At 40.2% G+C, this 26250-nt stretch overlaps 1 protein-coding gene and 1 pseudogene across 1 annotated transcript in view; both read right to left on the bottom strand.

The window, feature by feature from the left end:
• Nucleotides 1–17814, bottom strand: part of RASSF3 (Ras association domain family member 3) — a 68798-nt gene extending 50984 nt beyond the window's left edge. Inside the window, exon 1 of the mRNA XM_019732455.3 lies at nucleotides 17478–17814. Within this exon, the coding sequence (XP_019588014.1) occupies nucleotides 17478–17588 (111 nt within the window). The 5' untranslated portion in view covers nucleotides 17589–17814. The remainder of the gene's footprint in view (nucleotides 1–17477) is intronic.
• Nucleotides 17815–18276: 462 nt separating this feature from the next.
• On the bottom strand, nucleotides 18277–19275 carry LOC109447760 (protein dpy-30 homolog pseudogene; annotated as a pseudogene).
• Between the last annotated feature and the right edge of the window lie 6975 nt (nucleotides 19276–26250).

The raw sequence follows: 26250 nt of genomic DNA, 5'->3' as shown, positions 1-26250 counted from the left end.
CCCACCGGTCTTCTGAAGTCGCTTATCAAAAATAATAAACAAAAGGGCTGAAGAAACAGAGTTTAACCCCATAGGAAAAAACTATTATGATGACAGCATTTCTATTGAAACTTTTCGAATGTATTTCCTAACATCTTCTTGTCACATTAATTTTCAGCTATTTGGGGGGCATGTCCCCATTGTGGTCATCAAAGGCTTTCTTCTAAGAAAATTAAGAATATATTGACATGGTCTGAGAGGTTTACTTTTCCAGTCCGTAGATTTATTTTTCTCTGGTTCCTTCAAATAAATTTTAACTACTTTCAATTCATGGATGATGATCTCACATGCTTTGTCTCTTGCCCACTCTCCTGAGCTTCAGCCAGGTCTGGTTGCCAAATGAATGCTACATAAATATTCTGTAATATGCCTAAAACTAACTGCCGCACCACCTCACTAGACCTACTTGTCTTTCTCCTGTTTTCTCTATTTCCGCAATGAAGTCCTCTCAGGCAACTTCCACACCTCCTCCTCCTTCCTTTCCCTCCTCTCCTTCCTCTCCCTACGCCCGCTGGTCAATCAGGTGCCAATCTGCCCACTCAACTTCTGGAGTCCTCATCTCTCCCACGGAAACTGCTCCATTTCTAGCCAAAATGACCTTCACCCAGGTTACAGCAATCGCCTCCCAAACAATATCCCTGCCTCTCTCTCTCTCTCTAAACTCTGCCATAAACAGCTCTTGGTTTCCAAACCATAGCTCTTAGCACATCACCCCTCCCTGAATGACTCGTCCCTACCCAGACCCCACCCACAGGGTGACACCATTGGCTCCATCCACCCACACCCCCAGCTGGCCCTGCAGATATGCCAGCACTCCCTCGTCTGCCTCTGCGCGTTTCTCTCCACACACACACACATGCATACCCACCTCCCCCATCAATGTCCACCTGCCACTAACTCAAACCCCTAGTCACCTACGCACCCCATATCCTGTACATGTTTCCAGATTTAACCCTCCCCGCCCACATTCTCCAAGAAGAAGTCATCTTCTTTCTAGGCAGTCCTCTTCCACTTGTGGCCAAATACCATCCCTTTCACGGGACGACAGCCTTCTCCGTCTCTTGGTTTTCCCCAGGGACACAGCCTTCTTCTTTGCCTACGCCTTCAATGCTGCGATCCTCTATGCTTCTGCCTGAAGCATGGCTTCAACAAATCCCACAGCTCTCTCCCCGGATCAGGTCTACCTTCTCTACCTTCTGGGCGACAAGCCCGGGCAACTTTGATACCCTACAGACATCTCAAATAATACACCCAGCCAGATTCCTTCATTCAGTATTTATTGACTGCCTGAAGTCAATACACTGTCTGAACTTATCCTCCCTCCCAAATCTGCTCCTCCTTCTATATTCCCTTTCGTGGCGACAGCATCATCCTTCCTGTCACCCAAGCCAGAAACCCACAATTCACCCCTGACTCCTCTCTCTCACCACCCCTACACCCACATTCAACACTACCAAACCCTCCCAATTCACCAATACCTGCAACCTGGCCTCTCTCCCCCTCTATCCCCGCGCTCACTGCCTTCATTCCCCGTCTCAGTCACTCAAAAGCAACTGAACCCTGGCGAGAACTTACTCCTGAGGTGGACATGACTGGATACACCATGTTCTGACAACCACAAAGAATGATTCAAAATTTCCAAGCAGGTTTTTAACTTTATATTTCTATCTTTTTTTTAGTGACAAATTACACATCTGGGGGAATCTATTAGTTTAAGGTTCAGCCCACATTTTCCCTTCTGATCACTAAAATTGTTAAAATCAGTAAGTGCCTAAATGAATGGAATGCCTATGGGTACCTTCAGAGATAATTCAAATACTGTTCAATAACTGTGACATTGAGGATCTGGAGACTCAGTGCTTTCCTTGCCACAAAAAAACTAACACGACACTTTAGTTCACATAAACCATTTTGACACAACACTCATTTTCATGTGGCCAACGCTTCAAATTCAGATGAACACAAAGTCTAATAAGCCGGCTAAGTCAGGCGTCTCGTTATATGATCACATCACACATTCTCCAAATCTAAAACGCACCACAGATCACAGGGATACTAGGAAGTACTTAATGAAAAGAACGATTTTTTATGATTTCCATGGCTGAAAACAAAATTGTGTATAATTATGCATGTAAGCATGTTCCATCTAGCTAAAAGAATAGCAGAAAACCTCAGACTCTTCAGGTGAAAAGGAACTATTTCAACTAGTCCATATCTTTGGACTTACAGTTACGTCATTCTGAATTATCAATACTCCCTCAAATATTTAAGAGTCCCATTTTAAAGAAATATCTTTCCCCACAGGGTCTTACTGAAATAACCCCTGAAGTATACATGAAATTCGAAACAGATGAAAATTCTAAACAAATTGCTCAGATTAAAATTAATCCTTCTTGGGAAAGACAACGTCTCAATAATGAATCAGATCAATCATCACACTCATGACTCATTCAACATGGCACCTGTAAATCAAAGGTCCCAAGCCCTTAAGATGTTCATTCTTGTCAGGAAGGCAGTACTTAAACATACCTGTAGCAATCAGAGGACAAGACATTATCAGAAATGAGCCTTGAACTGGGTATTCTAGGATGGAGAGGCTGAGCAAGGCACTTACAGAGTATGGGCAAGGTGGGTAGTTTGATTTAAAACTAAGTAAGCAGCACATTTGGATATATTGTATTAGACAATAGCCTCCGATCTTTTACAATAGGATTTAACTTGCTAAAAGAAGTTTTCTAGGAACACTTGCCTGGCAAGGGTATGTACAGACTGGTTGAAAAAAAAGGAGACATTAAAAACAACAAATTAAATCTTCCCCCCAAAATGAATATTTACTTCCTCACTCCCAAATGCTGCACACCAAGGCACAAGCACTTATCCTTCCAGGAAGCACAGTGACTAAACTACCCGCCCCCACACTGTCTTAGCATTTTCAGTAAGCAGATGACTCTCATTCATCCTGCCCTGAGTTTGGGTAATGGTGGCAATGCTGGTGGGCTCTTTCTTACACACTTCCTGACACTGTATTAGTAAGTCCTACAACACAAAAGTTCAAAACAATCAAGTGTTCCCTTTGGCTTGCATAAAAGCCATTCTTATTGGCACTATATGTGGATGAATTAAACACACCACTTATGACACACACCCCCGCCCCAATTTCTTTCCCAAGACATTCCCACTTTAGGAAAAGAAATAATTCCACACGTTCTACTCATTTCTCAAACACCAACGACTAATCAATTCACTTAAGTTCAACCTCACCCAAACAGATATAACCTAAGATAGCTGTTTCCAAACTATTTCACTTGGCATTGCAATACATTTCATGGGATCCCTTTTAAACCTTATCGCTGTTCCTTTTCCTCCAATCAGGAATTCAGCTCTAGAATAAATTAACTGCTTGTCACAGAACTGGACGAAGCATTTGAGGGAGAAACTGAAGCCCAAAGTGGTTAACTCTCTCAACGTTACCTCTGCTAGTTAATGAAGGACCAGGCCTAGGAACCCAAAACTCCACATCGCCAGCCCAATATACCTGATCATTTCACCAAAATGTCTCACTTTCACATGATACAGAATCTATTACCATTGTTTGTTTTATTATTACTCCCCCTGAAACCAAAAGAAATCTGCTTCACTGCCCTCACCCAATTTCTTTATCTTGATTATAATTGCGACCCAAGTCTGATCAAATGGAAATCAGGTTGTCAATTAACAAATATTGACAGCTGCCTCCGTGCCCTGCACCAGGCACCATGCTAACAATGAGGAGAGCGGTGCACAACACAGACATGGTCTGCCCTCGTGACACTCACAGACAGGATAATCTGGGCTTAAAACTAAATTTGCCCGAGTCCCCTGACCCATCCAACAATGAGGTACACTGTCATCTTTCTCCAAAGCATCCTGGCGCTTCATAAACACCAGAATCAATTCATAAAGTAATTTAAACTTGCTGCTTAGGTATAACTGTTTGGGTCCCCAAACACAAATCACCACTAACGCAGATAAAAATAGAAAAACATGAATGAGATGGGAGAATAAATTCATTTTTCAACAACTGATTATCAAATAAGTGTCACCTCCAATACGAGTGGAGGCTGAGAATGTATAATCAATTTACAAGAGATGAGATACATGTTAAAAGTCGGAGAAAATAATTTTATAGTGTAGTCTCTAAACACACCTGTTATGCTGTCACACGTGCAACCGTGTAACAATTTATAATCTAAGAATACTTTCCACACTCATTATCTCATTTAATCCCCCATATCTGTTTTAAAGATTCACAAACTGATACTCAAGAAGGAACCTGCTCAAGCTCCCAAAACTGGTAAACGACAGACCCAAAACCAAGACAGTCTCTCAATTCTAGATCCCTAGACTTTTCTACTGAACGACAGCCTTAGTCAAAGCTCCTACCAAACTGTTTTAATTAATAATGCTAACAGCACTAGAAATAATAGTTAACCTTTATTGAACATTTACTCATATGCTAGATAATGTTCCAAGTCCTTTATATGAATTAATGATAACCATTTACAGAAGAGTACATCAGTAATACAACTCGGTCAAATTAAAAAAATAATTTTAAGTGACTAAAAATATTCACAATGGCATTCGGAATATACAGCCAGTTTTAGACAACCAATTTATTGGAAGACACACAAGCAAAGAAAGGGAGGCTGGGAGTGGAAAGGGAATAGCAAACCCCAGGGGGCTCATATGGCCCAAAGGAAGAGGTTTCCCACCAGATTCCAACACTCATACCAGTTTTAAAGCGCATAAATGAACTCTGAAGAGTCAGCCAAACAGATCACATGACTCAGGGAGCGTCTCTAATGCCTGCATTCAAATTTTGCATAAGCAAGCTTGTTTGTGAACTGTGCTGGTGTCAGGGACGCTGAGATGTGGGTGGCGTGGGGAACTCAACTCCGATGACAGCCGCAGCATGTCCGCTTGCAGTGCGTTATACAGTTTATAGAAATTACCTCATTTGATTTCATCTTATGAAAACCAGAAACAATGAGCACAAGGCAATCTAGACCTTCTTTTTGGAGGAAAGAGGAAAGCCCCCAGGAAGCAGCAGAATTTGTCACGGGTGAAGCCAACAGCCTGGAGCAAAACTGCAGCCAGAGACAAATAAGTGAGGGAAAATAGAAGCTGAAGAGAAAAAAAAAAAAAAAAAAAAAAAACAATTTTCATACAATGTGTAAACTTATACAGAAACTACTGGGCAAAAGAACCACACTCTCATGTGCCTGCTCACTCTCTTTGTACTGGGGTGGCTTGCTTTTTAAAGGACAAAGAAATTGGTGACGACTTTCATAGGTGGCCTAGGCTTCTCAGGAAGACACAGCCCCTTCACCAGAAAACAAAGGCACTACAGAGATACTGAAAGAGATTTGAAAAAAGAAAGGAAAAAAGAAATTAAGCATCCAGGAAAGACTGAAATTCCTTCCTGATCCATTATACTGAGATTTCCAATTCATTTTGGTCAATTAAGCCAAAGAGATGAAACCTAATTTCCTGCCATCTTTTAGTCTTTGGCTAGATTATTCGTTCACTTCAGCTCTCAACCATTGTCAATTCTCCCTGCAGCCTAGCGCCCTCAGATGAGACGTACAAGATCATATCTAGTAGAACCTTTTAAAAATATCAATTGCTGATATTTATTACTGCTTATTATTTGCCAGCCATGCTGTCACTTTACAGATGAGGAAATTGAGGAGCAGTGACTTGCCCAAGATAGCACAGCACTGATTTAACTCAAGCTGCCTTATACAGCTACTTGCAATCAATCATCAATTAATTAAGAATGCACATCCTTTTAGCCCGTAACAAAATCCAGTCCCCCTTTCCTTTCCTCAATAGTAAGAGAGTTTTTCACCCTCACTTCAAAAGATCAAGATCCACTGTAATGTTAATTTCGAAACTGTACTGAACTACCAGTGGTGGGCATGGATTTTAAGTTGATTTGCTGATATTGGTGCTAGGTTTGCCATTTTTCGAAAGGTACTGTTCCTACATGACCCACCTCCAGATCCTCTCCACTAAATGGGAGGAATAATCGTGCTTTGGGGGACCAACAGGACAGCCACAGATCAAACCCCACCTCACACTACCACATTCATTCCAACCGACCGCACCACGGTGCCCCCAAGCTGTCACCATCACCACCGTTAGTCCTCAGGCAAAGCAAGAAAGCAACTTTTAAACTTCAGAAAGAGCTGAAAGGGTAGTAGTATCTTCCCCACAAAAGAAAACTGGCAAGAAAAAGCAATCCACGAGCCTGTTTAAACAAACAGAAACAGACCTTACACGGGAAAACGTAATATTATTGTTTCTTTATACTACCTCCATAATATTTACACTTTCCCAGAGCTGGGAAAGCACTGACTACAGTCAAGTGTACCCCTGAATTACCTTAAGGATCTGCTTAGGGCCTAAACCGGTAAAAATTCTGTTAGTTTCATTTCCCATCTCAATGTTCCACTGAAATCCGAGTCCAAGAAGCCAGGCGAATTTTAATTCCCATGAACTGTACAACAGAACTATGGAAGTGAACTCCATTTTAGTGTTGGTATTTTTCCTCCTACGTGATACATGCTGCTATGTTGTTTTCTGATTTCATAAAAGATTTTTGGTTTTTGTTTGTTTTGCTGTTTGAGAACTATACCATAGACACATAAATTTCTATGACAACTGACAAAATATCAAAAAATATTCCTCGAAACAAGCATTTGTGGGAAATATTCAGAGTAAGTTTGAGTTATCTAAGAACAGGAGAACTGAGGAGAGCTCACAATCAACTAAAGTCAGAAATAACTCTTCACATCTTTTGAAAAGATCCACTTCATTAAACTACTCTGCGAGAAGGAACAAATTAAATCAGGGCAAACCAGGAGTTAATCAGAGTATGAGAGATTAAGCAATAATTTTCGTCAGAGGCTGGCCATAAAGTAGACAGCGATGCCAGATTCCATCTACTTTCAATTTTCAAAAAAAAACAACCAATAAGCTTATAAGTAAACAGCATAAAAACCCTCTTTAGTAGGTGGGGTTTTTAGTCCTCTGTCCTACCATTCTCATCTATTTTATAAGATAACTTAGGTTCCTCTTCATTCTATCTACCAGGTGGTTGGAAAACTGGCACTAAATGTATTGAAATTCAAAGATAAACAGGCACTTCCAGTCACCCTTTTTTACATGCTTAGTAAGAGACACATCATCCAGTTCCCCACCCTCTGGTGTATTCACAGGACGCTGATGCTTTCTTAGGAATGCGATTCCTGTGTCATAATTATAGGAATAACAACTTTGTTGCTCCCTGTTTCAGTGATGTCAGCCTGAAACACACTCTGAGGTATTTCAAAATGCCAGAATATGTAATGTTCCTTTGGTACAAACAGGGTAAGGTAAAAAAATAACCTGAAGTTCAGCTGACCGCAAAAATAAAAGGGGAAGCATCTACTGAGCTAAATACGTCCGCACAGAACTCAAGGGCAGTGCTCTCTCAAGATTTCCGCCTACCTACCCAACTCATGGTCACGGCCATGAGTGAACAACGCTCACGCCAAGAGGAAGAGCCACTCAGAAGTACCGAAAAATATTAACTTCAATGTTAATTAAAGGAACACAAATTAAATAACAAGGAGGTGGCTTTACAAGGTTTTCCCCTTCTATTTTAATGACTATATCCAGTGGAGCTAAGGGTGCAGAAAACTAGTCAAAAATCTAGCCTTAAAGTGGCAATATATAACTAGAGCCATACAAAGGGTCATACACGCGTGCTCAGTAACATTCCATTTTGCACATCTATCCTAAAAAAACGAATCCATAATGGAAAAGGTTTCTTGCTCAAGATGCTCACTATAGGGTTATCCCAGTTTTCCAATATTTGGGGAATAACGCCTATTCAAGGAAATACAATGTAGACCTCAAAATGATAGCTGAAATCATGCAGCAACACCTCATCATTCTAAGTAGCAGGATTCAAATTCGTCAGTACAGTATTCCTCAAAAACTATGAATAGCATTACCATATGACTGGCCAATGCCACTTCTGGGCATACGTCTGAAAGAATTGAAAGCTGGGACTCTGAAAGATATCTGTAAACCCATGCTCAAAGCAGCATTATTCACAGTAGCCAAAAGGTGGAAGCCACACAAATGCCCATGGGTTGACAAATGAATAAATAAAATATGTTATACGTATACAACGGAATATTATTCAGACTTAAAGGAAGGAAATTCTGCATATACTACACCATGGATGAATGCTGAATACAATAAACCAAGTACAAAAAGACTGATACTGTATGATTTCACTTATATGAGTATCTAGAATAGTCAAACTCATAGAAACGGTGGAATGTTGGTTGCCAGGAGCTGGGGGAAGAGAAATGGGGAATTGTTTAATGGGTTTTTGGTCTTCCAAGATGAAAAAGTTCTGGAGATTGGACATACAACAATGTAAGTATACTTAACACTAATGAACTGTACCCTTAAAAATGGTTAGGATGGCAAATTTTGTCATGTATAAACCACAACTTTTTAAAATGTCAGTACAGTACGATTATACACATGTAAAACAGACAAATGAAAAAAACTAGGAAACAATTTAGGGACATAGCTGGATTAGGATAGCAAGATAATGGACCATTTCCCCCCAAACTCTATGATGTGATTTTCATAGTACTCGTTATTAAAAAGAATTTAACATATTGTTCTACCTACCCATAAAAACCAAAAGCTTAATGACCTTCCAGGGAAAAAAAATAGCATGCTTATGAGAAATTACTCAGTTTTTTTTAGCATGTACAAAAAAGATGGAGCCGTATTTTTAACTATGATCTTACTCATTACAACAGATGAGATGATCTATATAGACGACTAACTAAACTCCACGAGAGAAGATTTCAATCTGTTTTGTTCACTGAATCCCTAGAACCAGTCTAGCACATTATGAATATTCACTAGACACTTGGGAAATAAATTTAGAAAATTACCTTCACAAGCTTAACACAACACACACACACACACACACACACACACACACTCACACACACACACACACACACTTTGCCCAACCTGCATTAATTTCATGAAAACACTTTGCTGATTACATTTTAAATCTCTTAAATCCAAGATATTCTTCTAAATCTATTCTTCTGGTCTCCAATTTCCAAATTCATCCTTTTTCCTCCTCTAATTATCTCACTTTGTTTAGCATCTGGAAAAAGAACTGAGTGCTGCAATATATAATCAGTAAATTATTCTTAGCCGACTCAATCATGTAGCAGCAGTAAGCAATTACACTCCATAAAATGCATATTATTCTTTCTGTTCTAATACTCTATGACATAATGAGCCCTAGTCTCTGTAAACTGAGGGCGAAGTTGCAGTTTGAATGTAGGACACTTTTATCCTATCTGCTCACTGTGAAAAAAAGGGAAGTTCCCCACACAAAGGTTTCACAACCCCAAAATGCTGGTATGGGTGACCCAAGAGAAGCTATTTCCAACATAAAGGGCAAGTTCCCCATTCACAAAGAAAAACCTCCCCAGCACTCCAGGCTGGCATTCCACCAATCCATCTACCCATCCATCCATCCACCCACTCACCCACCCATCTACCTACAGCCATCCAAATACTGGAGAGTCAAACCTCCAGCAAGAGCTGGTAGTTCTGCTTGAGCAAACAGCATTGTCCAACAGAAATAGAATGTGAGCCTCATATGTAATTTAAAACTTTCCAATAGCCATGTTAAAAAATAAACAGGTAAAAATTAGTTTTATTTAACACAATATATTCAAAATATTACCATTTCAACATATAATATTAAAAAATCACCGTGATACATTGTATATTCTCTTTCCTTTGTCTTGGAAATCCAGTGTGCATTTCAGACTTACAGCACACTGGTCCATTCTGGCGGGTCACACCTCATGTGTGCGGTCACCGTGTGTGGCTGGTGGCTACTGTGCTTCCCCCAAAATAAGACCTAGCCGGACCATCAGCGCTAATGTGCCTTTTGGAGCAAAATTAATATAAGACCGGGTATAACATAACATAACATAACATAACACCAGTCTTATATTAATTTTTGCTCCAAAAGACACATTAGCGCTGATGGTCCAGCTAGGTTGTATTCTCGGGGAAACACGGTACCGTACTGGACAGTACAGCTTTAGAATGATACTCACTTCTATTTCAGAGTCACCTGTAACATTTTTACATGTATTTCACATTTTAATCATGTTTTATGAGATTTGACATCCTTCTTAGTGCATCTCTGGCCTTCTCCATTTAGAAATGAGAAAAGAAAAAAATTTAACAAATAAGCAAAAACCATTTAACTAGCCACTGATAGCCAAACCAGAAGCAACTGAACTATTAAGAGAAACCTGGAAAATTAACCTCATTCAAGAAGTTGGCGAACTCTGGTTAGAGTCATTAACTCTGTGTAATGCACTTTATATCCTGAGCATAAGTATGTTTCTGTTGGAACACCGTCACCCACAATTTCAGGACAAGTATCAACAGGGAAACGTGACTAGTTTTTCAGGGATACACTTCTCAGTCAACATTTCCATACCGCACTTTACACAACAGGTGTGCTCCTGAAAAACTGTGAATGGTTAAAAGCTTCCTTTATACTAAAGGAACAGCTCTTTACAGGAAAATTAGAGACAGGTTTTAATTTGTCTATTTGATAACCTTTTAAAACATATTACTAAATGAGGCTACGAACTTAATTTTGTTCACTGCTCTATCCCCAGAGCCAAACCTACATGTGAGCAGCAGGTAGTAAGCACTCGATAAATTGTTGAATGTATTAATGAATGATGAGCTTTCTTAAAATAAGGGGAAAATATGTAAAGTGACTTACATCCAACTAATAACAGACATCACCAATATTGTCCACTTTTACGATAGTATAGTTTACGGTCTAGTTGGGAGAGGGCAAAAAATTATGTACACTTGTGCACTATAAAGGGAAATTAAAGAGTACTGGGACAGCCATCCATAAAAAAGTAGTCTTCATTTGCCTACTAAGTGCAAGCATTTATTTTATGTGTTGGTAAACATGCTAGTCTCAATCTTCATTAAAGAAAATGTAACAACAAAGTGTAATTATTGCTATGAAGGAAAAGAGCAGAGGGCATTCAGAGGCAAGGGGTACCTACTTTGGAAGACTTCTCTGAGAAGGTGTCATGGAAGTTGACATGTGACTGAGGGAAGCAATGTCAGGCCCAGGTTTTATAACGAGGAATAATTTGGATCCTGAAAGGAACCAAGAGAAGGCTGACTAGAGACCTAGTTACATGCTGTTATTTAAACGTTGTTGCATCACAGAGCTGGGCCTTGTTAATACAGGCAATGTTGGCTTAGCCAGAATAAAACCTAGTACTAGGCAGTGTATATTAGCTCTTCAATGAGACAAGGACACAGCAGGCTAAGTTAGCTAAGACATGTCATATAAGGGCAGCTCCTCTGCATGCATCTACCATATATCCTTTAAGGTCTCTTCACCATCCCTTCCGAAGAGGGGCTGGCCAGCTAATGGCCCTGGGACAAATTCGAAGTGAAAAGCAAGCCTCAAACTGGGGACTTTATCAAATGACAGCCACTTATGTGGGAAGTTGGGGGTAAGCACGAGCTGCTGCTCAAGGCTAAGAGTTGATGATCCCGTCACAGTACAAAGCATTTGGTCAGCCTCGTTTTTTTCTTCCAGAAAATGAATGTTTACAGTTATGACATGCACTGACTGCCAAAGGAAGTCTAAAAAGAATAACCACATTACTGGGTATTTTTAGCTTTTCTTTTCATAAATGCTTTCTGTCACTGCTTTCCAAATAATTCCAAATCTTCCAAGTTAACCAGAAGAAAAAATGGAGTAAAGAGTATATTGTTCATACATGAGGATATATGACACTGGTGACTAATTTTCTTTTGAAATTCAGTTAAAGGAATGAGTTTTTGTGAGTCCTGCTCACACAAACACAAAATTCCAATGGATTAATACTGTGTAAGAGCAGAATATATCAGACACGGAAACGAGATGTGCAAATCACCGTGCACCAGGCAAAAGGACTGGGGGAATGTTTACGTTCAATAATATAGGGATTACCCCACTTCAGACTGAAAGACGTGCACAGACTGAAAGTAAAGGGATGGAGAAAGATATTTCATGCAAACAAAAAAAGCTGGCATAGCAATACTTATATCAGACAAAATAGACTTTAAAACAAAGGCTGCAACAAGAGACAAAGAAAGACATTTCATAATAATAAAGGGATCAACCCAATAAGAGGATATAAACCTTGTAAACATTTACGCACCCAACGTAGCAGGACCTAAATATATAAAGCAAATACTGACGGACATAAAGGGAGAGAGCAACAGTAATACAGTAATAGGGGAATTTAACACCCCATTGAAATCAATGGATACATCATCCAGACAGAAAATTAACAAGGAAACAGTGGCCTTAAATGACACATTATCTAAAAGAGGATAAATGGGGTCAAATATATATGGTGATGAAAGGAGAACTGACTCTGGGTGGTGAACACATAATGTGAGATATAAATGATGTATTACAGAATTATACACCTGAAATCTATATAACTTTACTAACAATTGTCACCCCAATAAACTTTCACTTTAAAAAAAGTGATAGTTAAATAAATAAATAAATAAATACATGACATATTAGACCAGATGGCTTTAATTGATATTTTTAGAACATTTCACCCCAAAGCAGCAGCATATACATTCTTCTCAAGTGCACATGGAACTTTTTCCAGGATAGACCACATGTTAGGCCACAAAACAAGTCTCATCAAATTTAAGAAAACTGAAATCATATCAAGCATCTTCTCTAATCGCAGTGGTATGAAAACTAGAAATCAATTACAAGAAGAAAACTGAAAAACACACAAACACACGAAGGCTAAATAATATGAATGGGTTAACAATGAATGGGTTAACAATGAGATTAAGGAAGAAATAAAAAGATACCTTGAGACACATGAAAATGAAAACACAATGACCCAAAATCTATGGGACACAGCCAAAGCAACTCTAGGAGGGAAATTTATAGCAATACAAGCCTACCTCAAGAAACAAGAAAAATCTCAAACAATCTATCGTTACATCTAAAGGAACTAGAAAAAGAACAAACAGAGCCCACAATGAGTAGAAGGAAGGAAATAATAAATATCAGAGTGGAAATAAACAAGTCTCAAAAACAATACAAAAGCTCAATGAAACCAAGAGCTGGTTCTTCGAAAAGATAAACAAAATTGATAAACCTTTAGCCAGACTCACTAAGGAAAAAAGAGAGAGGACCCCAAAAAAATAAAATCAGAAATTTAAAAATGATAATAACAATATAGGGATTAAAAAGTTAGTGTAAAATGTTAGTATAGCCAAAATGCTTTTGATGTTGTAAACAGTTATTCTTTTGCCCCCAGGGCTCTATCACCAAAACTTCTAATGGAAACAATGAATAGAGTAGTGTAACTCATTACTGCTGTTGATTCTATCAATAAGACAGTACCAAACGAAGAGTCATAAAAATATTTAAATTATAATAAGGAGAGAATTCACAGGGCAAACTTCAGGCCTATTATGTGGAGTCTCACACAGACTTGCCTTATTGAACAGTTCTTCAGTATAAGTTTTCAAAAGGTGTGAGTGGTTCAGAAGACAATTTCAGGTTTTTCAAGACCTCTTGACTATTCTACTTCTAAAGCAAAAACAAGTGTCTCATTTCCTTATTCCTATTAACTACCTAAGGCTCAGGGAAAAAAGTGATCACTTTAGTGTGGGATAAGATGTGCTCCAAAAGATTAATAATTTTAGTTAATTTCTACTCTTGGAAATCTAAATGGTGTGTCCTGTATTTATAGGTAGTTTGATTTTATTGGAAAACAAGTAAAGGAGAATTATGAGTCACAGAACTGCCCACATTCTTGGTTCTGCTTGAAATAACAATATAGTGAACCCACAAATATGAAATTATGAACACCGTAATGAATATATATGCAGAAAAGGGGAGGGCCAACATTTTAAGAAGCTCCTAAATTATAGATGTCCACATTTGTGAATGGAAAATCAAATTTTTAAATTATTTTATAGCCAAGAAGTAACAAAAAGGAAAGTGGAATTTGTGTCAGAAAACTGGAGTTCCAGCCTTTCCCCTAAGTGTGGCCCGAGTCGCATCACTTAACCTTTCATTAGGTTAATGCTCCAGAGGGTTCTTGGGAGAATCATAAGATAGGGTACATTTAATACCCTGTAAAGAGCCAATTAGCATCAAACAAGAAAAGCATCCATTCATTCATTCAACTAATACTGTATTCAACGACTAACCCCTGTGTGACAGACTGGTAATACTGACCTGAGCCCTGCAGATATAGCAATGAACAAGACATTCAAACTGCCACAAACAGGCCATGTGTTCATTCCCTTTGTAACCTCCACACAGGTTTTTAACCCTTTTCGTTTCTTAAAGAAAAAGGGTACTAACATAAAATAACAACACGATAACAAGTTGCTTTATATCTGTAAAATTTTTGTTATTGTTGGAGATAGAAAAGGTTGGGCTACGTGCGTTCCTTTGCCTGGCAAGAGAAGAAAAGACATTTCTCACCCCTTCCCCCTTTCTCCCCATCCTGCACTTACCATAAACATCTAGCTTTCTCTGGGTATTTTCAAGAGTTCTAGAAACTACATTTTCCTGGCTTTTCCACCAGGTGGTTCAGCAACAACAACAACAAAAAAATCACTATTATCAATAATAGATCCTTATGGCAACACCTCTCTTTCCACCGCTCTAAAGCTAAATTTCACTACTACACTTTGTGTCAGAGAGCTTACCTTATTCTTATAATCACCAGCATACTAAAATGAAAAAGGTTTATATAACCTTAGATTGAAAATGTTCTATATTAAGAGTGTCTTGCTTTGTATTTATAAATTTTACTTAACTCACAAATCTTATCAGGAATTTAATAGATTCAATCAATTCTTTTAAACAAACTAAAATACCCACTAAAATTCAGAGTTTAGAACATTCTCTCCACCTGGCAAATAAATCCTATAACTCAGCACTCTGCATGTGTTATGTTAGAAAAGGAAATACAGAGGCAATAAAACTTCAGAAGACACCTATTAAGCTCTTCACGCAAAGAACTATGTCTTACTATCCTGATTTTCAGCACATACCTATATTAATGCTAGAGGAATTCTAAATGTTAAATAAGTAACATTGTGAGTATAATATATACTCTAGATGAATATTACATAAATTCATGAGTATAACACCAACACTGTATGTGTATAAACCCAGGAAAAAAAAAAGGATGTTTTTACATTTTAAAGCACTAAAGCATTCTCCTACCATTCCAACCTGGGTACTTGGCCCTTTTGATGGAGCATTTCACACCTAGAGAATCCAAGGACCAACAAGTTTTCTGGAGATTTCTAGCCACCTCTGGAATAGACTTCAAACCAGCACAACCATCTCTAACAAGCTCTAGTAAAGTGTCAAATGGTGAGAGCAAACATAAGTGGAAGGAGAAAATACAAAGTAGAGAAGGGAAAAAAAGGAGGGGCCAAGAAAGAAAGAGAAAAGCAAAGTGAAAAAAGCATAGGGAAATGCAATTCTTCCACCACGGATGGGAGAAGGTGGGTATCTCTGATGTCCAAACTTCGCAGCAAACTCTGACATTAGAATGCACTCTACTGAAAATAATAAGAGCTCACTTGCTATGGACTGAATGCTTGTGACTCCTCAAAATTCATATGGTGAATCCCTAATGTGATAGTATTTGGAGAGGAGAACTTTGGGAGGTAATTAGGTCATGAGGGGGGCCCCCATGATGGGATTAGTGTTCTCATTAGAAGAAGAGAGGCAGCCCTCACTCCAGGTGAGGGAACTGCAAGAAGTCAGCTGTCTACAGGCCAAGAAGTCCAGGAAGGGGTCCTTACCAGAACCCAATCATAAAGGCACACAGATCTCCCACTGCCATTCTCCAGAACTGTGAGAGATAAATATTTAAGTCACCTAATCCATGGTATTTGTTATAGCAGCCCCAGACGACTAAGGACATCATTCAAAGTGACTAGTAAACAGCGTGGTTTTAAAACTTGGAAACAATAAAGAGCGGAACGACTTCACTCAGGATCGCCTGCTACTGATTAAGGGTACCTGACTTCACTCTTGCCCTTTACCAGCCCCTCCCCCTTCTTCTGGTTTGGGAGTTAAGAGATTTAAAAAACTAGAACTTCCGAATCATAAAAAGAAATTTGACCTCAGAAAGTGATTAAAGAAACTTAAGAGGTCTGGCAAGGAAACCCTAGCACATTACTCTGTCCCCTTCCCGCCCATAACTCATCATCCGGCCATGAACGATTTTCCTTGCTTCGAGTCTCCAGCACTAAGCCTGACAGTAATGTTTGGTGCACGCCTCGGTTTTTTCTTTTTCTTTTTTTTAAGATCAACCAATGTGTTCCATTACAGCCTCCTCTAATCTGATGTGAGCCTGGCTGGGTTGGCAGGACTTCCTGGTGTGGCTCCAGGATCAGGAGGCCGCCAGCCCAAGTGCCCCGTTTGGGGAAAGCCTCCCTGAAAAACACGGTTATGGTCGGTGAAACTGGCCCAACTTCCCTTCCCATCTTTTCCAAAGTCACGCTTCCAACGGCATGCTTCCTCCAAAAAAGGAAAAAAACGGCCTAAGGCTCGGCTCTCGCCTGCTAGTATTTACCTAGTACCGGAACTTGTTTGCAAAACCTTCGAGGCACCTATAAACTTGACTTTACAGGAAACGCACAACTTGGACTCCCGCAACAAAGACTTTAGTGAGCGCCTACTATTGTCAGGCCCCAAGTTTCTCTCGGCGCCACACACACACATACACACACACACACACACACACACACACACACCCGGTGCCTGGACCAGGAAGGTAGGAGAGAACGGGTCACCACCGCCACCCCTGGCTATTACACAGCCCACCAAGCCGCTAAGGGGGCCACAGGCCACTGAGGCCAAGAGACAGCCAGTGCGAGCATCCAACCGTTGACTCTGCGGGGGCATGAAGGGCGTTCCGGGACGCAGGGGAAACGCCGGGAGTGGCCCGGGGACGCCTCCTCGCCCAGAACAGCTCCCCCGCAGTCGGCTGCCTGAGGCGGAGCCGCAGAGGCCATCTGGCGCGGAAGGCAGGAGCCAGCCCTCAGCCTCCCTGCCCTTCCTTCTCCTCGCCCGGGACGCCCCCACTGCACTCCTGCACGCCCACAGGCACAAGCTCAAGGCACGACCCTGGGATCCACAAAGGCAGAAGACACTTCTTCCCGGCGAGCATCCTCTCCCCCCCCCCCCCGAGACACGTGGCGTCGGGGGTCCTGCCGCGCGCACCACTCACTTGCTGGCCGGCGCGGGGCTTGCCCTGGGGCGCTCTCCTAAAGAAGGAGGTCCTGGCGGTGAAGAAGAAGTCCTCCGAGTCCTCCTCCAGGCTGCTGTAGCCGCTGCTCATGCTGCTGGTCCCGTCACGCGCGGGCCGCCTCCCCGGGGCGCAGGCGGCCAGGCAGGGGGTGCCGCGCCCGCCAGCCCCGCGAGGTTCCCGGCGCGCGGCCCCGAGCCGCCTGCGGGCCGTCCTGCTGCAGCTGCGACCGCCGCTCAATCCAGCGGTCCCGACCCCTCCCGCCGCCTCCCCGTCGGGCTCCGGGCGCGTCTGGGGCCTTGGAGCTGCTAGCGACCCCGCCTCCCGGGCCCCGCCCCCGCCCCACGTGCCCCTCCTGGTGGGGCTCGGACACGCCCCCGCGCGGCCGCAGGTGGGGGCGGGCCACCCTCCGCTCCTGGCGCGCTGCTCTTGCGTTACAGCGCTGGTAGAACCGGGAAAGCCGGGTTCAATGACTGCGTCTGGTGGGGCTTGTGTTCACCGGGGGTGGCTTCCCCAACCTCCCGGAAACTGCCAATTCTTCTGTGATCAGTCCACCCGCCCCCTGCTCTGATAGCTCGGGTTTGGGGGAGGGCCGGAGTACAGCAGGGAACTTTCTCCGTTGTCACCACACTGCTCGCCCCTTCCCGGGATCCAGCGGGTGGGTGGAGGACGCCTGGCCAAGGGGTCCCCAGATCCTCAGGCGTCCTGCAGCGGTATCGCCGCGTACAGAACCCCGGCAGCTCGCCCTCTAGGAGGGTTAAACGTTAGCGGAGACGATTGGGGAGGTAACAACTGTGTTGAGTTTATTTAAATGAAAACATCCTGTTAATTCTGTTGCGCTTCGGTCTTTCGCTGTCGCCCTTCTCTCTAGCGAGGCTTCATTCCCAGATAAGGACAGCCAAGGTCATTATGATCGTAGAGGCCACTTGGTTCAAAGAGGGGGCAGGGGTGAACTAGATCTATATAATTCGAGTACTTATTAAACGTGCTTTTTAAATGCCCTCTTCCACAATCTGCTTTAAACCGACAAGGCACGGTTTCAGTGACGGGGTGAAGGGTTCAGGGAATTCTTTTTATCGCCTACCAAAAAAAATAAATAAGGCAAATTTTTTCTCCAAGCCACCTATGGGGACCAGTCATTTATACCTTGCTGTTATTCAATTTATTTAAATCACACTAATTTCCTTGCGGAGATCCTGACTGAAAGGAGGTTGTGTTTTTGTTTTGTTGGTTTTTTTTTTTTGACGTTTTAAGTTTATTTTGAAGTTCATTTTAAAAACAAAGTTAAAGACAATATGAGAAAAAAATTGCACAGAAAGCACTAATTCAATATGGTGATTAAATCAAAATAAGGAAATTTGTTTTCTTCTGCAACTCCAGTAATAAGTTATTGTCCTGAAGGTTTTTATACTTCCAAGGGGGGAGGGGAGGGAGGAATCGCGGCAATTAAAGCTGCCAATCACGTAGAAACCAAATTTTTCTGTTCTTCCAAATAAGTCAAACTGTGTCTTGTTTTTCAAACGATATGATGCTAGGAATTCGATGGGATTTGGTGGTCTTTCCTTCGCAAGCACAGCAAGTCCCTGTAATAAGATAGGCACAACTGTCTGATTCAGGTAGGCACGAGCTGGCAGACTGGAGATACACTTTCTGTTTTGATAACTTTTCTGCATTGATCTCATTTTCTACTATTCTCTCGACATTATCTGTGAGGCCTGAGACGGTACTCAGAACGAGGACTTTCTACAACCTGCGTCTGTCCTACCTGCATCTGCTCTGGCTCCACGGCGGACCCTGCAAGTCACAGTTTCTGGATACCAGTCCACTCCCGAGCCGTCCTTCGTTAAGAGCTTTTGTGCCGCATCACCAACTCCCAGCACAAACCGCGTCCGCCATGGAAGGGAGATGTTTTGAAGCTTCAGCACTGCTATGGTAAGCGGACTTCAGGAGAGGTTTCATTAGGAAGGGAAAAGGGATTAGGAAACAGAATTTTCACCCGTTATAACCTAAAGTTTCTTGCATTATCTCTAATCCTCAAAACAACTCTGGTAGGTAGATAGCATTATTTGGTGCTCATTGGTAGCTGGAGGTGGCAGGCCTGGGCCCATTCTTACATGAAGTTCTTCAGATACCCTTCTAGGTCCTCTGCTTCGTCCCTGGTCACATGGTCTTTTGTGGACTAGTGGGAGGGAGAGCTGGACCTGAGATGATGGGAAGGAGGGAATTGACTCAGGAGTCATCCTATCCCCAGCAGAAAGAAGGCTTGCAAGCCTGCTCTCCCTTCCTTCAGGCTTACTCACACATCCAGTTTGTAAACTTGTCTTAACCACAAGTGATTCACAACTCCACGAGGCAGGCATGGCAATTGCAGCCCATTTTAAAGATCCTGCAAAATTAAAGCCTTCTTCCTAGTGAGGGGAAGCAAAGTTTGTCACCCCAAAATAGCTCTTTTTAGATACTATTTCAAGCTGGTAATTTTAAAAAAATGACTCGGGACAAACTTTCAACCTTCCCCCCAACTGCCTAAAAGTATTCAAGGCCCCTTTGAGCAAAATCTTCTCTGTGTCCCATTGTTAAAGATGGCCCAGCAAACACTATTTTACCAAACATTTGCTTTTCCATCTCCATGTGAAGTGCCTTCCTCCCCTTTGAAGTCCCGAACCACAATTCCCCCTTCTCCTTAGCTCAAGATGATATATAAACTGCCCAGTCTGTTCTGGGTTCCCATAGTCTCATGGAACCTCCGTATGTACCTATGTAATAAATTTAGTCATACACTCCTGTTAATCTGTCGCATGTTAATTTGATTATTAGTCCAGCCAGTAGAATTAGAAGGGTAGAGGAAAATTATTTTCCCTCCTCCACACTAGCCACACAGCTACTGAATAATTGCCCCATCAAAGCTGACTGCTATGTGTGCCATGCACATAACCTAATGTAAGGGGATAAGACAATTTACTTCGTGATAGAGTTTTGCTTTTTGGTTGTCCTTAATTAACATAATCCTTATTAAAGACTCCAATTTAAGAGCCATGCATAGGTTAAAGAATTTAAGTAACTTGTTTTATTGTAGATGTAGAATTATTTCGAACAGTTTCTGAATACTCTGAAGAAAAATATTAGAAAGAAAAATACATTAAAGTGCTTTATGATCCACCATACCACAAAAAGTGTTTTTCATGGTATTATTTTTAAGTTCCAAAGGGCAGAATTAATTTTCATATCTGTCAGCACGCCATCAGAATTGGTTATAACAAAAAGGCATAATTGAATAACGAAGGAGAAGCACTGCCTTTAAACAACAAAAAGCAAAAACTGAAGAAAGGAAGAATTGGCATTCTGTTTCCTAAAAGAAGGATCATAATCATATTTCTATTATTTTTATGATAGTATTCTTGATTTTAAAATATTATGAATTTAAAATTTGGTTCATGAAATTAGTGTTTGTAAAAATTCAAAATGTCACATTCAGCAACTAAACATTTTTAACATTTAAAATTCAGGGAAGGGGGTGGAATAAATAAATGTATGCAACCAAGTTCAGCTTTGAAAGGACTTATTGTCAAATACAGAATAGAATTTAGAAGTGGCTCTATTATCACAAATGTTCCGATGACATGAGAGCCTAATGATTTAGATTTACAGCCTAGTAACCTTTTATTTAAATGGGGAATGTATTTAAAACTCAATAAATATATGCAAATATTATAAACACCAATGTTTTGTAAGTTTAAGTATCCTGTACATCAAATCATTTCCCTTAAATTAATGTAGAAGGAGAAGCTGTAGTAACAGTTTACCCTTCTTGCTCACCAGAGAAACCACCAAGGAGAAAAATAATTGTATAAATGCGATTATATATCCAAAAGTTTAAATCATTAGTCGTGTTCTTTAAGTACTATATGTGTCCACAAGTAGTAGAAACTCTAATAAATGTAGAAAAAAATTTGGTACTGTTCACCCTTTGACTAAATATATTTAGAAGTAAAATTTTCCTTTTGTTAATTTGTCCTAATAAAACACAATATGACAAAGGAAAATATTTCTAGATTTGACTGTAACAGTTTAAATATTTTTAACATACACACACCTACACACAATGATAAAAGATAGGGGGAAACATTTGCCATATAATCGATATCCTTAAAATGTAAAAAGTTCTTACAAATCAATAAAAACTTTGAACACCTGATAGAAAAGTAACCAAAGGGTATGACAATCAGTTCTTAAAAGGAGAAATATAAATAACTTATCAGTCGTTTATATATTAAAACGTTCACGCAGTCAACAAAATGAGCACATACTATCTGTCAGACGCTGATCTTAGCACAAAGGATACATCACTGGACAAAATAGACAAAAATCCTTGTTCTAGTAGAGCATACATATTAGTGTGGGTTGGAGGGAGACAGGCAAAATGAATAAAAGAATTAATTATATAGTATGTTAGAAGGTAATACTCTCACATAAATCATGGGAGAAAGATAAAAAACGTTAAAAAAAGATAAAAAAGGTTTTATATAGATTGGTTATTGAAGCTCTCACTGAGAAGGTGACTTTTCAGCAAAGACGTGTAGAAAGTAAGGGTGCTGAACACGCAGATATCCTTGGAGAAAGCATTTCAAGCAGAGAGAATAGCAAGCTCAAAGGCCCTGAGGCAGGAGTGGTGCTATTACATTAAAATAAGAACAAAGAAGCCAGTGTGTCTGAAGTAGATAAGTGGAAAAGAAAGTAGTAGGAGTTATCAGAAAGGTAACAGGGACAGAGAGGTTACTGTTCTTATAATGCCTCAAAAGCAATTATAGGGTCTTTGATTTTGGTTTTTATTCTGAGATGAGAAACCACTGGAAATTTTGAGCAGGGGAATGACATGATTTGACTTACATTTTTAAAGGACCTCCTTGGTTGCTCAGTAGAGAATAGACTATTAAGGCTTATGAAAACTGTAGCAAGTGAAAACAAGGTACATTTTTCACTCATGAGATTGGCAAGTATTTTTTAAAGCAGGTCATAAAACAGCATGCATACTATGATTACATTTGTGTGACTATAATCATAGGTAATAGTCTTAAGATGTGCTAGGAAATAAGACAATTTATCAGGGAGATTTACTTTTCAAAAAAGGTCACATTGACAGCAACTGTTGCTTTAATACCTATGTCATATGGGGAAAAAATGGCTTTGGAAAGTGAGGCAGACCTGAGTTTGAATGATAACACTGTCACTTATTTTCTTTGTGGCCTTTAACAATTTAATCAGCTTCTCTGTGCCTCAGGTTCCTCATGAGTAAGATGCAAATAACAATGTCCCCTTTTTACCCTCATTAGTTCAAGGATTAAGCAAGAAAGTCCATGTAAAGCCCTTGGCATAGATTAGGACCAAGCAAATATTGGTTTTTATTGCCCCAAATATTAGACTGTGTTGCATACTCAACATCTATCACCCGTTTCCTTGTTAACCAAACAAGGACATTGTTCAGGAATCCCCCTCTTGGGGAAGGAGGTCCAATCCTGGCAGTAAGGTCTGATTTTCAGTGGGTTGCAGTGGTCCCATGACCTTTGCCAGGCATTGCTTTTGGCGTGAACAGGTGTCACAGACCTGGCCGCTGAGACTGAGACCTAAGGGAGAGTCTGCTGGGTGGCTTTTGGGAAAAATTTCCTCACCTTGAAGAGACTCACAAAAAAAGACTTTTCTTTTCCCCTGGACCTTGTCATGCCCGGATGTGGTACCTGGGAATTCTGTAGCCATTTTATGGACAAAACTAACAGGCTAAAGATGGCAAAGCATGATAATGCAAGCAAAGAACCAGCCTGGGTCCTTGAATTAACCAACTTTGGAGCAGCCCTAACTAGGACTCCTTGTCATGTGACGTATTTTCTTTATTGTTTAAGCCAGTTCAGTCAGCCCATATCATCCTAACTGATATATTCCATTCATTCATTCATTCATTTTTCTGCTGAAAAAGTCCCTCTCATCATATTTCTGCCATGGTCTCTTCTTCTCCATCAACACTGGGTAGAATCAACAAAGACACAGAGAGAATCAGAAATAAGATTTTCAAAATAACTGAATTATTTCCCCTGAAAATAATTTAGAAAGGGCATTCTCTCACATTTAAACAAACAGAACCTATCCCAAAGGGTTGGTCTTTAAAATGGCTTTAGAAAAGAAAAAAAGATGTGCTAAAATTTCTCTGAAAAATTTTGACTCAGAGCTGATAAAAGTTGGTCACTTCGGGACTGTACTTAGAGGATGTAGCTACACTGGTACAATCTGTCTTTTCTGTTTTGACAGAAACAGTGCCTGTGGCATTGATTCTGGTCACTTTGTTAATCACTCTGGTCATTTTGTTCATGATAACAACAGAAATAAACAATATAATCACTAGAGGCAGTGTATTTGGTGGTTAGGTAGATGGGCTTGGAAATCAGACTGCCGGTGTTGAAATGCAGGTAAAGATGGTGTGACCCATAGCAAATTGTCTAATCTAGTTAAGTCTCAGTTTCACATCTGGAAAATGGGGGATAATAGTACTTACTTTGAAGGGTGCTTACAGGGATTAAATCAAATAAAATGATATGATTACATATAAGGATAATATTTCCATGTTTGGGCACATCCTCAGTCATATGCTACTTATGAGCCTGGAGGTTACCCAGGTGTATAGGATAAGGTGGAGGAGAGAAACAAATGGCCTTTCCCATCACTAGATTTGTCGATCCAACATATCTAGGACCTATTGGAATGAGCCGAAATAGTTCAAGCAGGGGATGCTACCTGGTGTGGGAATTACACGAACCCCATAGTTTGGTGTCTGTGTCCAAGTAGATTTCATCTAAAGCTTCTGCATGTCCTCATTACTCTGATAAGAACTGGCCAACAGAAAGCACATAATCTGATGAAAAAGTTCTTCATCATTATGATACTTAATCATGTTGCCTTCTATCTCAGATCCTCAAAGCCCTTGACATTAGCGTTAACTCTCATCACACGGTAATAACTTATCTCCTTTAAAAGATAAAGAAATAAAAGAGATGGGAAGGCTACACCCCAAGTGTGGGAGAGTGAAGGGAAGATGAAGAATAGCATGCTATTAAAAAGACGAAAGCAAATATGGCAAAATGTTAATGTGTATTTTATCTGGGTATTGCAGAGTTTTTAAATTGTAATTTCTGTATTTTTTGTATGCCGAGAATGTTCCTTAATTTTATAAAATTAAAAGGAAACGAAAAGACACATAATAACTGCAATTGTTTTTTAACAATTAGATCTTAACACCACAATGAACTTCATAGATTATGGAATAAGAATAGGAAGCCGCAACCCTAAAACCTTTGAAAACTTAAGTTGTGATAGTAAAACAGACTCTCTCACTAACAATTTTTTAAATGTTGTATTTTACAATAGCAATAACTACTAGAATAGTTTTAATAAGGTCTAGATGGGTAAAAATCTAATGTGATCCTTTAGGCACTATGGGGGGTTGCAATGGTATTAAAAGTAGATTGTGACGACAGGAGGGAAAAAACTTAGCACTTCTATGTCTAAAAATTTGTTTTTCATGGAACTCTAAACAGACAATGATCAAAAATCAGTTTTAGATTGAAAAACCAAATATAATAACCATAAAACTTGTATTTAAGTCATAACTTCCTAAATTTAAAAAATCCAACACCACACAAAACCACTAGGCTCTAAGATGTTCACTGGTAATTTCCCCTGACTATTAACTAGAGTTAAAAATTTGTATTCTAAGCCAAGATAAAAAGATGGATGTATACATAGTGAAGAAAAACAGTAGAGAACTCTAGCTTCTTTCATAAAACCCAAACAAAACATTGAGTCATTCTGGCAAAGACACAGGACTTACTTCCAAAGGGCATTTGAAACTAAAGCTTAATTAGGTGGGTTGTTCCTCAAATAGTTGGAAATTTTGTTGAGTAAACACACTTTGTTTGCCTTCATTAAAGTACTAGTTTATTCATGTCCAATGAAAGAAATCCTGTAGGAAAAAAAGCTGAAGCAACGGGTGTTTTGTTTTTTAATTTCCAAGATATTGTTCCTAAAGAGGATCTCTCAGATAAGGAAAAAAATAAATAAATTCATTGAACATTTACTGAGCTCTTTCTACGTGCCAGGAACTATTCTAAGTTCTTGGTCTGTATTAACTCATTTAACCCTCACAACAGCCCTCATTTTCCCAATGAAATAAACACGGAGTAACCATTACAGCTACCCCATGATGAAGCCCACTTAGTTTCTAAATTCACCCTCCTAACCACCGTGCTCTGCTACCTTTTGAGCTCAACCCATCGGCTGAGAGTAGAGTCAGACTGCCTCAGAGAAAAAACCAGGTTTCTGTCCGTCAGAAATGATATGCAGTGAATTGATTTGAAATGCATTATAATAGAGTGTATTTGTGTGGGAGATATTTCCTATTTTAAGGTTTTAAATGAGAGATTGTTTTTATTCAATTGACAAGGACATTGAACTTCCCAATATTTTGATCAGTCCTTGTATAATCCCTACACACACACACACACACACACACACACACACACACACACATTCACACACACTATTCCGCTAAGGGCTTTTAGCTGCTGATGCCTTATTTTTAATAGGCAGAGGGAGAACCTGCACTCATTTTGCCATGAACTGGCTACCATTTTTATGGCCCATTCACATCAGCATTATCTCTTGCAGGAGCCCCAAAAGCAGAGCTGTAACTGGGAGATTAATGCTGTCTTCAAAG

This window comes from Rhinolophus sinicus, chromosome 1 (assembly GCF_057876585.1).
Source record: "Rhinolophus sinicus isolate RSI-liver-muscle chromosome 1, RSI-T2T, whole genome shotgun sequence".
NCBI lineage: Eukaryota > Metazoa > Chordata > Mammalia > Chiroptera > Rhinolophidae > Rhinolophus > Rhinolophus sinicus.
Note: the sequence above shows the minus strand (reverse complement) of the source record. Positions and strands in the feature narration are given on the sequence as shown.